At 38.1% G+C, this 13,582-nt stretch overlaps 1 protein-coding gene across 1 annotated transcript; it reads right to left on the minus strand.

Moving 5' to 3' along the window:
- Positions 1 to 8,865: 8,865 nt before the first annotated feature.
- On the minus strand, positions 8,866 to 12,634 carry LOC110713820. Its single transcript, XM_021892261.1, has 4 exons — positions 12,540 to 12,634; positions 10,296 to 10,592; positions 10,004 to 10,120; positions 8,866 to 9,489 (listed from the first exon to the last, which is right to left on the minus strand). Exons 1-4 carry the CDS (start codon positions 12,594 to 12,596, stop codon positions 9,376 to 9,378), a joined length of 585 nt encoding a protein of 194 aa, XP_021747953.1. The 5' UTR covers positions 12,597 to 12,634; the 3' UTR covers positions 8,866 to 9,375.
- Positions 12,635 to 13,582: the final 948 nt, after the last annotated feature.

Genomic DNA, 13,582 nt, shown 5'->3' on the forward strand with positions numbered 1-13,582 from the left:
ATAGCTTCCAACTTTAGAAGTCACCTCTGAGGCGACTTGATAGCTTTTATATAAGTCGCCTATTAGTTTTTAGGAGACTCTATTTTTTAATCTATTGTGTCGCTTGTGTTGAAAGATGTGACTCCATAGGTTAATCTATTGTGTCGCTTGTGTTGAAAGAGGCGACACGTAAAAAATCAACCTTTTTTCAACTATTTTTATTAGCTCATATAATGTCAGTGTTTATGACACTCAACATGCTTGATCTCTGGTTCTTTTCCTGGAAGGTTGAAGTTCTTGCCATTATACCAACGTTACTTTTCATATATATATGATATTGAAACTATTTTATATACATTTATAGAATTAACCTATTGAGTCGCGTCTTACGTATTAGGCGACTTATTATATAGTTGTCATATAATAATGCACCTAACAAGTCGAACTTTTAGAGTCACCTATATATAATGTGTGACTTGTACACATATCGAGTCGCCTCATACTTATTAGGCGACTTGTTATGTTGGGGTTAAAACAACAAAGCACCTAATGAGTCGCCTAATTTACATGAGGTGACTTGATAGGTTTACAAGTCGCACCATATATGCATGTGACTCTATAACCCGACTTATTAGGTGGCTTAAATTAGATTTTTAAAGTCGCTTGTATATTAGGTGCGACTTTTTAACCTATAGAGTCGCCTTATAAACATCAGGCAACTCATTAGGTGAGAGTCATAGATAAGAAAACTCACTTATTTAGTCGCCTAATATGTATAAGGCGACTCGACAAGCTTTCGAGTCGCACCTTATGTACATGTGACTTTGAAAATCTAATTTAAACCACCAAATAAGTCGGATTATAGAGTCGCATGCATATATGGGGCGACTTGTTAACTTATCAAGTCACCTCATATATATTAGGCGACTCGTTAGGTGCTTATTTGATTTTAACCCCAACTTAACAAGTCGTCTAATAAATATGAGGCGACTCGATAGGTTTATAAGTCGCACCTTATGTATAGGTGACTCTAAAAGTCCGACTTATTAGGTGTTTTTTGTAGTAGTGCATCTTGATTTCAATCACTGTTCGTATACCTCCTAAGTCTATAATATCATCACCTAAGCTTATATCATACATATTAAATTCTTCATCATAAATGATAGAGAGATCAAGATAATCTTTAATTCGTTTTTAAACTCCCGGTAAGCGAGTAGTAGACTAGTCGCAGGGTAGGTGCAAGAAGGCCTCGTTGCTCAAGTAGTCTAACAGCCTCTTTACTCATTATAAGAGAAGTCTTACCTGCACAATCCTATGGCGAGCTAGGTTTACGGGACCCCCTTAGCCAGAAAAGAGAGGCAATGAAATTCCTCATATCTTTCATTCCAGGCTGAGGATTTCATGTCTGGTATGACTTAACTGCCTATTCCTAAAGGGAAGTTTTTAACATCTTTTCTCTTTCGGATCATAGGTCATTTCTGATATCGTACAAAAGGTAGTTTACTTACTTAGTTAAAGCAAAGCATTAAGGTTGTTTACATGCTTACATGCTTGCATTATGGGGGAAAAGCAAGAAAAAAGTACATATATCAATTCTGATACCCTTTAGAGTAGATGTAATAAAATCTCAAGAAGGTATTAATCTAAATCATCATTCAGATTTTATTATTGTCTATCTATTATGGGGTGTTCAGTTGATATAGGTTGATATTGAATCATCTCCTATTTTCAGACAAACCACTCAGTGCTAGCAGCTCCGATCCCTTACTTCCGAGCTTGATTCATTCCCTGTGGCTAGACAATTTGTTGGGGCCAATGCTAGATTGTAATAGACTGACCAGACACAGCAGTAGCATAACCAACCAGAGACAGCAGTAGCCTAACGAACCATCAGTATGAGCAAATTATCAGTCTAATACCCTATAAAGACCCACCTTCCCTTTGCCTTAGAACGATATGAACATGCCCTTAAACTTTTCCTTCCTTCGAGGGTAAGGGCATGTCCAGGTGAATATGCCCGCCCCCATTACCTCTAAGCGATGTCCCCAAGGATATCGTTTAGTATCCGTGAAACACACAGGAGAGTACTCTACTAATACTTAAGGAAGAAGAACCCTCACGCTTTACCCCAAGTTCCATACTATCACGAAGTACTCCGCTAGGGAGCGAAGGAAGCCACCTCGTCTAGGCTTCCGAGCGTATCCGTGTTCTAGTTACACGGAGTGAACGGTCTGATGTAGCTAGACACGCGAATCACTAAAAAGAGTAGCGTGTCCAGCGGCTAAAACAAAGCTGAAAACACTTCGTTGAGTTGTCTTTCTTCATTAAAGTCAGATAGTTGATCGAGAAATCACCGCATCAAAAGGGCTACATCGAGTTCTATACCATGATCTGGGAAACATGAAGACAGCCCGCCACTGGAACTTGCTCTCGCTCCGCTCGTTCCCACCTGCCTTCCCCCCACTAGAGTGAGAGTTACTCTAGCAGGAACCTCACAAACCTTTTCGGTCTGTTACTAGTATGTTAGGTTTTTTTGTTTTAGCTGCGAGCAATCCACGTTTGTGATCTCGTATATTTCGATTTTCCGACATCTTACTGACCCTCATCTTTTTGCAAAAAGCCGCTCCATGGTAGTAAAGTCTCATCTTGTGTGTTGGCTGAAGTGACAATAGTTACATTTAACCCTAGAATATGTTCGAAGATCTCAAAATGATCTTCTAGTTCCGGGGAGAATTCGCAAAACTCCGTTTCCATCAAGAATTAAATGGAGTTTTCCCGTATTTCCACCAGAGAATCCAAGAGAGACGTTCCTTCTTGAGCTCCCTACATAGTTTTGAATAGATTCGGGTTTTCTCCCGCCCCTCTTCTAGCCCCCTTTTTAGAAAATATAACCTCTTTTCTTCCTCAGCCCCTTCAAAATAGGAGTCGACTGCCCTCTCCATATTGTGAGGATCCCCCACGGGGGTCCCCTGCTCCCAGAGAATGTCTTTCATCAATGAAACGATTTCCCCCTTTAGGGCTCGGGCCCTTGGAGAGCAGGCGAAATCTTCCGAAAATGGAGTTTCGGGCCCGTGCCGGGGCCTCTTCCATAGTCTTTCCTCCCCTGATGGACCACCTGGCCGCCCATCGGCATCGTCAGGAACAAAAGAAGGATCCCCCAAGGGTCCCGGTGGTGTACTGGACCCCCCGGGCACTCCCCCCGAACTAGCCGGTAAATGCTCCGGGACTTGGGCAGGGGCAGCCACAGGGGCTTGGGCAGAAGCCTCCCCTTTAGAAAAGAGGGACTCTAGATTTGGATTTTCCGCCATCATGGTAGAATAATCCTTCCCTGGCGAGTTAGGGGGGGAAGGCAGAGGAAGTGGCTGCCCTAGAACACCTAAGACACCAAAAAATGAGAAGAATTGCGCGAAGACCATAATCAAGTTGGATGAAAAGGATACTCGTAGAAAATACATATAAAGTCCACCTATAAGTCCAATCATAAAGTAAATGATAAAAACGACTCTTTTCCAAAATAAAATATATAAGCGAAAAGAGTAGAGACGATAGAAGAGAACAACACATAAAAGGGTTATTCCCCCACAACTTAAATTTAGACTAGTGATGACAATCGACTTCCCTTGCGATCCAAAACCATGGGCTAGAAACATTGCGGTGAGACCCGTTAAACTATGAAGTAGAAAATTTACTTTCCTTGTGAATATGATATGATAATTTCTTTTCTTTAGGGTACGCGCTTCCTAACTAATCTTGGGAACTCTACGCCTGGATGGTAAGGACTGATGTTTGAATAAGTTCAGTCCAGCCATCTCCACCCAAGCCTCAACCGTCTGATGTCGGAAGCTCCATTACTTTTGCACTGAGCTATTGAGTACTGAACTTTCTTATATATGAAGACCTCTGCTAGTAGTCTATAAATTGAAAACCCCGGAACACGAATTTGCGATCACTTTCACTTGAGATGGAAACTTCTTTTTCCTTCTTTGCCGGCTATCTCTTCTATCAATGAGACAATTCCCAATGGAGGGCTATGAAATGGGTGTAGCTCAATCATCTGCTATTCATCCCCTCCTTTACTTTTGTTGAAAAAAGACTTTCTCTTCCGGCGTAGATACTCTACTTGAGTCTAAAGACCCCACTGTCTCTCTTTCATCCAAATAGCATTCGTGGTGATTGTAGGCGGCGGGTAAACTGGCTCCCCGGCCCCGTTTCGGAGCGCTACTAAGGTGCTCTTTGGCTCCACCGCTTTCTTGTTCAAGCCACGAATGCAAAAAATACTTCATCAATGAAATTGAGAAAAGTAGAACTAGAACCAATCTTTGCTTTCTTCTCTTACGAAATTTAAGATCGGAAATACAAAGCAAAATCCGTAAACGAAAAGTGGCGATATCCTCCGATCCATCAAGCAGGTTAAGGAATAGCTACGCTACATAGAATACAGAGAAGTTACTGCCTTCTTCTTCCCGGCGTCTATACTATCAAACCCTGCGTCTCTAGCGAGACTTAAGCCTTACGGCCCTTGAGTCTTCTACCCGGCGCAGTTTATCTAAATCGGATATGTCGGTGAATATTCTATTATTTTATCACCCGAACGGAAATGGGGTTGGGGTGCTCTCTAAGTGAGGAGCCATGGAACTCCAGCTTAGATAGAAAGGGTTTTTAGGCCGGACAAAGGTCTAGGTTAAGTCCGGAGAAAGGGCTTGATGAACACCACCTCCTGGTTTGTAATTGGGCACACACTTCCTTTACGGCGTAGAATCGGCTTCTTTTTTTGACGTATCAGAAAAGGCTTTTCTTCTACGCCCGAAGTTTCTATTTATGCAAGTATCTTCACTTCAATACCCAAAGTGGCCTTATACATTTAATGATAACCGAACCCAAGCAAGGAGCTTCAATCTTGTCTATTTCCAAAAGCATAGCTTTAGCTATTACAACCCTTGAATGGTCGGGTTGGAAAGTCTTTATTTTATGTGCCAACGCAGGCCTATCACCAAATCTCCACTGCGAAATCCTTTGTTGGAAGGCTTGCTGATTCATAATTTACACCTCTCTCCGCCGCTTCTTAACAGTTGACTGCGAGATTAGCACTTTCTTCGTTACTAACAAATATATCTTTTCCGCGCGAGCTAGTTCAACAGTTCATTCTTTTAAGCCCCTTTGTCAGGCACACTAAGACTTCGGGTCATCATGCAATGACACAATCATTATCTGAGGGCCTATGATCATCCAAAATCAGTACCTGGCATACTCCTAATAATAAAAAGAAAAAGCCGGATTCGACTTTTTGTGTACAAGCAGAGCATCAACAATCCTTTTCGTTACCAATTACAAATGGTATAAACTAATCGAGATGCTTCTACACGTCCATTCTTCTAGGAGAGTCATACCCGTCTTTTTGCCTGACCCGACCTTCCAATCTTTTCAATCGGTCTAGTCCACACGTGGATAGAGGTCTCTCGAGCCTCTAGCCCATTCCTTGAAAAGGCGACTACATTACCTATCGATCGTATTGGCCCAATTCCAGATCAATAGAATAGAAGGTATCATATTCACTAAATTCCTAAGGGAATCCCTCGCTTGACTAATAGCCTCTACCTATTGTCTTATTTTCTACTGATTGCTTGTATCAAGCAGGACGTCCGCATGGACGGGGCTTGAAAAGCGAAGCGAGCCTAGAGTAGCAGCCTATTACGTTTTTCAGGCCCCTTTTTTTCTATTAGTAAAGCGCTAGCGCCCCTATAGAGAGAGCAAGGCTATTCTGCTATCAATGAACCCAAACCGAAAGAAAAAAAAAGAAGTTTTTATAGATCAAGCAACATGAAAGGGTCTAATTATTAAAAACAAACAAGTAAGTCATCGAAGTCACCCAACATTGGGGATTATAATATTTGAAAAACATAAAATAGGGGCTCAAAAGCCCAATGTATGGCCAAACTACTCTAGTTCGATGATGTCTTCAAGAATTTCCTAAACTAACTAGTTTTGTGCAAATCTTGAAATCACAGTTTTATAAGTGAATAATAATAACCATCAGTTATTTTACCATTAATAAAACCAATTTCGCAATTTACGCGTGAAAAAAAGTAAACATGAGTCGCAAGAACAATTTCATGCTATTATCAAAGTTCAAAATTTCATTTATAACTTTAATGCATAATTGTTGTTCTAAACACTTCAATTTACATTAAAATTAACAAGTATAGTCTATTTGAGCAAAAAATAAGAATTAAAGTTCAAGCATAAACTAAAAATATACTTGTACATGCTCATACAGGATCAATACTTCACCACTTCACATTAAATTTGTTGCAAATACATTTCAACATGTCACAACAACAAACAAACAAATTCATGAAAACAAGTCAAATTGAAAACCCCAACTTCAAGTTAGGATTCTTCATTTGATTTCTCCATTTTATTAACCCAGATCAGAGTCTGGTAAAATAAAAGGAGCAAGATTTACTTTCCTTAGCTTTAAAACGACAACCAAAAAATGGAAAGAGATCAAAATTGGAGAAAGAGGAGAAGAAGAAAGTGAGATGCAGATCGCGCTTCTTCAACTCTTTTACTAATTCAAATGTTGTGCGCAACGTATCAAGTTGCGCGTGGCGTCCCAGCGTAACTTAGTTTCTTGCGCGCGCCTGCCAGCACGACCTACTAAGTTGCGTGTAGATACTGGTCACTTAAATGACCGGCATTCAGTTTTTGATCAATTTTTAACGGCTTTTTGTTCGTCATTAGACGTAATGACGCGCAAGTTATCAAAATATTTTTAATTGCTTTGCATCAAGTAGTTTTTTTTCTTCTTAAAAAGGCTTTTGCATCATCTTGCATGCAACGCGTGCTTTTTGCCTTCCTTAAGCATACGTTTTGAACGTTTTTTGTAAGAGTGCCTTAAGACGTTCCGTAGTGGTGCTTTACATAAAAGCTCCCATAGAAAGGTTTGTCATTTTATTGTACTGACTTTATAAATATCTAGTCTTTTCTTCCTTTTTCACCTCCAAATCCAAAAGGATGGCGTTATCATACGGCGTAAAATTATAAGGCGTTATCATACAGCGTAAAAATGTATGGCGTAGATGTTCCATAAAAAATCACATCTTCCCAACTTAACAAGATCTAGCTCTCGTAACTAAAAGGTAGAATTACTATAATTTATTTTAGGCGTTAGCTCAAGAGTCGACAGGCGTGCCAAACCATTCGAGAACATACACTTCTTTATTAGAAGCAAATATGGTAGTTAGCGAGCTTAATGGCTTACCAAACAATTAGGGTGTCGTCCACCCCCTGTATAAAGAGCGATGTGCAATGTCGCATCTATGTAGGCACGTTCCCCAAGTCTTGAGACACGTATACTCATCTTGTGGACAAAACTGCTGAGAGAGTTGCCGATTTTCTTTTCTCTCACTGGATTTGGATATATGCCTCCAGTCCTGAGACATGTATTTCTATCTTGTGGACAGCGAGTATTGCGTTTTGACAAGCGAATTGTCGAGAATTTTATTCAGGTTGTGAAAGCCGAATCATTTAGGCTGTGAAAGCCAAAACACTCTTTTATTATCTTTTCAAACTTGTTAAAATCAAACTAAAATTTCAATGACGTATCATGGGACTTTAGACCAACGATGACATGACTGAGAAGATATCATCCCTTTAATCCTTTTTAAACCGATTTCTTCTCATGGCGTGACATCACCCATACTACCTTTACTTGTAAAAGCGTTCTACAATTGCAAAGAATCAATCTACATTCTTTAGCGCGCTAAGACTAGAAAATATTTTTTCTTGCCTTAATAGCTACTTGTCTCGAACACTTAGCAAATCAAGGATCTTTTCGACGTCCTTAAATATTACGGAAAGATTCTCTATTCATAGGGAACTTTGCAGATCGAGTCTCAGATTTATTTCCTTGACTACTGTGATCATCGTCTGTTCTAGACTTGATCAAAGTGGGGGCTAACTGTTGACACCTACTTTTCGCCTCTTGTCCCGAAAGGAAGTGTGATGTTGTTACAAAAACCTTTTCTTCATGCTAGATCAAAGTTGAAGTGTTTATGCACTACGAAATGCATTATGAAGTAAGTTAAAACCCATATTTGAGACCGAGTTATATAAGATCCTTGTCCTATTACTAATTAGGCCTAAAACGTGCTCATACATGTTAGAACTTGATTAATAACATACCAAATGCGGCAAATGCAATGATTTGATCCACACTACAAGAAAAAGGGTAATTAGCGACGGCCAAAGTAGTCGCAAATCCGTCGCAAAAATGGATATGCGACGGATTTGCAACTACTTTGGTTCGTTGCCAAAGACCTCGTCGCAAATCCATTTTTGCGACTAATTTTTGAACAGTCGCAAATTTAGCGACAGATTTGCAACGCCTTTGCAACTACCATTTAGCGACTAACTTTCAAATTTTAGCACCTAAATTATTGTCCGTCGTAATATATTTGCGACGGATTAGCAACTACAGAGATCAATATTTTAAGACTACTTTTGCGACGAATTAGCGACTGCAAGACCAAATTTTTGCGACTACGAGACTAAACTTTTGCGACTACGGAGACTAGTTTTATTGTGACGGATTTGTGACTATTGAGACTAATGTTTTTTGCGACGGATTAGCAACTATATACGAGACCTAATTTTTGCGACTACAAAACTAATTATTTGTGACAGATTAGCGACTACTGAGACTAATGATTTTGCAACTAACCAATTAGTCTCTAAACCAAATTTGCAGTCGCTAAATATTTGCGACTTACTATCAATATTTGAGACCATAATTAAGCGACAAACAATATTAATCACAAAAGCAAAAAAGGTACCCACGCATAAATTCAAATAACCTAAATTTTAATTTTATTCAAATATCCAAAATTTCAATCAATTTTGTATCAATGTATTAAAAAACAATATTTAACTTATAAGACTAATTGTTCCAAAAATCACCTCCCATATAAAAAAAAGCTACTTCAAACAAGAATTAATGACAATGTAAAAGACCAGTTGTTCAAAAAATTACCACCAAGAAAATAAAAATCACTTAGTTGTATCACGAGAGCGGGTGACTGCAGGCGTAGGAGGCTTATATGGACGGTCAACTTGTTTTACAAGTGATGCCATTTCCTGCAATGTTTTTTGCATAGCTAATTTTTCCTTCTTCCATGTAGCTTTTTCGATCTCATGATTTTCGACGAATTCCTTAGCACATTTTAAGCTCTCTGTCGCTATTTTTTGGCTTTCTTCTACCTTGTTATGGTTTTCTTCCGCCATCTTCGTTAGTTCTTCAACTTGAGAACTTAATTGAGAAATCATGGAAGGAGTGGAAGATGATGAAGTAGATTGAGAAGTAGGATCACTCTTGTAATACATTTGTGAAGCACTCCCTCAACCGTAGACTTTTCCTTTCTTTTGCCCACATACAACCTCCAAGTAGACTTTGTCGGGGTTTATCTCAATTCCTTTGTTCTTATATTCCTCAAGTTTTTCCATATATTCTCCCTGCATTAAGATATGTATTAGTAACTATGATCTCAAATGTTAAAACTTAAATAAACTAAATACATTTAAAAAAAACAACTATAATAAAAATACAAGCAATGACTCGGGACATCGTCCGGGATAAAAACTTGTTTGGACTTCTAAAACACAATTTAATTTAATTGCTTTAGAGCAGCTAATAGAGTAACAAATAATTTAATGTTTTTTTTTTAAATAAAAAAGGTAACACTAATAGCAAAATAATTTATGTAAGCAGTTATTAGTAAAAATTTCGACAGAGTCTCCTTTGTAAATTGAAGAATCCCCTCCTATAGGGTATGGCTTCAAAATAAACCTGTCTCAATTCACATTGTGCCATACCACATTAATCATATGATTAATGCCGGCAAATCATTCTCATCCTCCAACTCAATCACATAAACAAATAAAAAATCTATAATATCTCCAAACATTAACTACCACATATTTTTTTTTTTTTTTGTAATCTTAGCAAAATATAGAAATATACTCATACCATGACTTTTTGAGACTTGTCACCCATCAATTCAACTTCATCATTGCCCACACAAAGAGAATGAGTGCTCTCATAAACTTCAGCAGCAGTTGGTAAAATTCCATCCTTTTTCTTTGCCTTGTATTAGAAGAAGTTGTTAGCACTAAAAGAAATACAACAAAAAATAGGGGATATAGACTACAGAGCAATTGTAATAAAGACTAGTTATTATCATCTCTTAGTGGCTAAAAATTTTCTACTTGCTTCAATCTTATATAAAATCACAAGTTAGCTGCTAAAATCATACACTTACCATTTTTTTAACCACTTGAGGAGTAGATACGCTACCTTGGCGATGGCCAGGGTCAAACTTCTCTAATGTTTGACCAGATAACCGATTATCTCTTGCTTGGTTAGAACGTTTCAGAAAATAAGGATGCTTACGCTTATTTATGAATTCAGCTCGAACAGTGTCAGTCATGAAACTAACTTCCTTATGGAGAGGCATTTTGTAAACTTGGTTCAATGTGCCCCTAAGTCGGTCCCCAGCTTTTTTGTCAAATTCTCTCCTAGCCTTAGCATCGAACTCAGTTCTCCAAGTATATGTACGCTGCACATAATTGACATGTAAAGCTTATAATTTTAACTCAAAATAGCATATTATACATAAATAATTTTATTTCTAATTTACAACCTGATATGGCTGCAGGAGTGCAGGATATTACACAACATCACATTATAGTAAGCCAAAGCCCAATTAACTACCAAAGTTTAACGATCTATCTCATTAAGATACACTAAAATATTGGCATGACGAAAACCATGGGCAACTCGTGAATCAATACTCTAATAAGCTGTAACCTAAGTTTATACTCACAAATGAAAGATTACTACACATTGTTCCAGCTGTCCCTCTTCTCTATGTATTTTCCAAATTCCTCATTAGTCTCATTCATGTGAAAAGATAGGCCTTGGATTCTCAATAATTAAACACTTGATAAAAAATCAAAGATACCAACTTTAGTGGAGTGTAAATTGATCACTTTCCCTGGTTATTATTTTTCTAAAAGTTTTCGTTTTTAGCTCAGTTTTAAGTTAAATTTGTGTTTTTTTTTCTGTATGCTTGAGTATGTCAATCGAACTGTTTATTTTAGTTCAAGCATAGGTGGTTGATTCTTGACATTCTGATATGGGTATGAACACTTTGACATTTTATAATCTAGCCAAGTATGAACACTTTGACATTTTATAATCTAGCCAAATCAACCAATAGGTCCTATTTATTCTGGTGGCATTTTGTTTGTATCATTAATCAGTCTGAACCTAGGTTTCATGTAATTTATCAACCTTTTTCGACTGCTCATAAGAGTCATAATGTCATGAGCTATTAAGATTGCTTTTGGAAATCGAAATTACAAGGAGCTATATGCTTATGGTCAAATTTTGCAGATTGTGGTTGGCGGCAGGAACAAGTATCTGATTAATGGGCACCTTGCCCAACCTAGTAGGGTACAAAACCTCTTCCATTCAATTCAGCTCAATGTGAATAATCCACATTTTCTTATTATGCAAGGGCGTATTACAAAAGTTTTAAACATGAAGCCTCCTAAAATATTGTCTATGCTTGAAGAGGTTGCTGGGACAAGGATGTATGAAAATAAACTTAGAATAGGAAGAAGAATGAGCCATCCTAGATCATTCACTATGACACCAAACTGAACTACAGCCAAGAAGCAAAATATTCTTCAGAATTTTATGTCAAATTCACAACACTGCACTCATAAATAGCTAGAAAAACTACAGTACGTAATGCTGCTTATTCACTGCAAATAAATAAGTAACCTAATCAAGACATAAAATTGAAGCATTCTCCTCATATAACAGATTTTTCAAACAGTTAGCAATGATGTAGCAAATAGGAGCAAGAAAGACAGAGTTTTCAGCAAGATCCTACAACGAAATTCGAAAGAGCGTGCCCTACCATAAAATTTAGAGGTTACACATTTGGATTGGTACTTAAAATTTCTTAAAACAAACCTGGCATGGCTGTTGGAATACACGAATGTTGTCTCTGGTGAGGTTAGAAGTGCTGCTGCTGTGGGTTGTGGCTGTTGGAGGTGCCCTGCTGCTGGCACTGTGCGCATCAACGCTGATGCAGCGGTGTTGGAAGGGTGGGGTGTGAGCTTGGGGGCTGTGATTAGGGACTCTGATGGCAGCATTATGGCTCTGATGGTTCGTCATGTGAGTGCTCAGGTCCGTGTGGCTATGGCAGAGGCTTTCGCAGCACGAATGGGGGTGGTTTTGGCTACTGAGTTAGGCTGTCAGAGGGTGTAATATTCGTAGCATGTGAAAGACACCTATCAAGATTGAGTCATCTCTAGCCTTAAATCAAATTTTTCCATTTTTTCTAGACTCCGTAATAAATATAACTATATAACTATAAACAATATATACATAACAAAGATATCATAACCACCTCTTTGCAGATTCCAACTCCAAGGGTAATATAACTAACACTATAAAAATATCTAAGATGACAACTTAATTCTAAACATACCTTAAACTCAGTGAACCAACGATCCCTAACCATAAGTGGCACCTCAGTAAAATTCATGTATGGGTGGTTGTAGTGTGCCTTCCAAGGATTTGTGACATTTCCACTAACGGTATGGTCATCAAACCTGATGCAAGAAAGATTAAGTACAAGCATAAATAATGATAATAAGCTACTAAGACAACAAATATAATACATAGATAAATATAACTAACCATAGCCCATCTGGTGAGAGCTCAATCTTTCCTTGTTCCACTCCATTCAAATTTTGTGGTGCCACATCATTCTCAACAGCAACATCAGCATTAGAATTTACTTGTACTTGTTCATTAGAAGGTGGTGGTGTCGGTCGTGTGACCACAGGATTTTCTTGATCAACCGACTGATTATTGGCTCGGACACCGCCTTGATTACCTCCTCGGCCAAATTTTAAATTTTTCATGAAGGATTTCATTTCCAAAGAACTAGAAAGATCAGAAGCACAATAATTAATTTATACATAATAACCCATAATAAAAAAAAAATTAAAAAAGTAAGCTCACAAATATGATCAACAAATTTTAAAACATTTATCATATATCAAACAAATAAGATAAACACATTGTCTATCAAACAAATAAGCCCATAACAAAGAAAACACATTGAAAACTACAAGCTTAGAAATTATTCTTCTTCTTCATCCACATCATCATCATCATCATCCTCGTCATCGCTGTCAGTATATATCCTAACTCTCCATCAACCTCTTCTTCAGATTAAGATTCAGTATCATCCCATTCATCTTCTTCATGTTGTTCTTCCTCTTCACCACCTGAGCCGTCCTCCTCCATTTCATCCATATCCTCGTACATAACACCATCATCATCATCCGACGAACAAAGGGTTGGGGTCTCAGCATCCACACTTGACCTAGCTTTAGTCTTAAAAATAGCCCACCATTGACTCTTATCTTTCTTTAAGCTTGGATAAGAGGTAAAATACACTTGATAAACTTGATGTGCTAGAACAAAAGGATCATATGCAGGGTATTTCTTAGAGTGGTTTAC

Source organism: Chenopodium quinoa, unplaced genomic scaffold (genome assembly GCF_001683475.1).
Source record: "Chenopodium quinoa cultivar QQ74 unplaced genomic scaffold, ASM168347v1, whole genome shotgun sequence".
Taxonomy (NCBI): domain Eukaryota; kingdom Viridiplantae; phylum Streptophyta; class Magnoliopsida; order Caryophyllales; family Amaranthaceae; genus Chenopodium; species Chenopodium quinoa.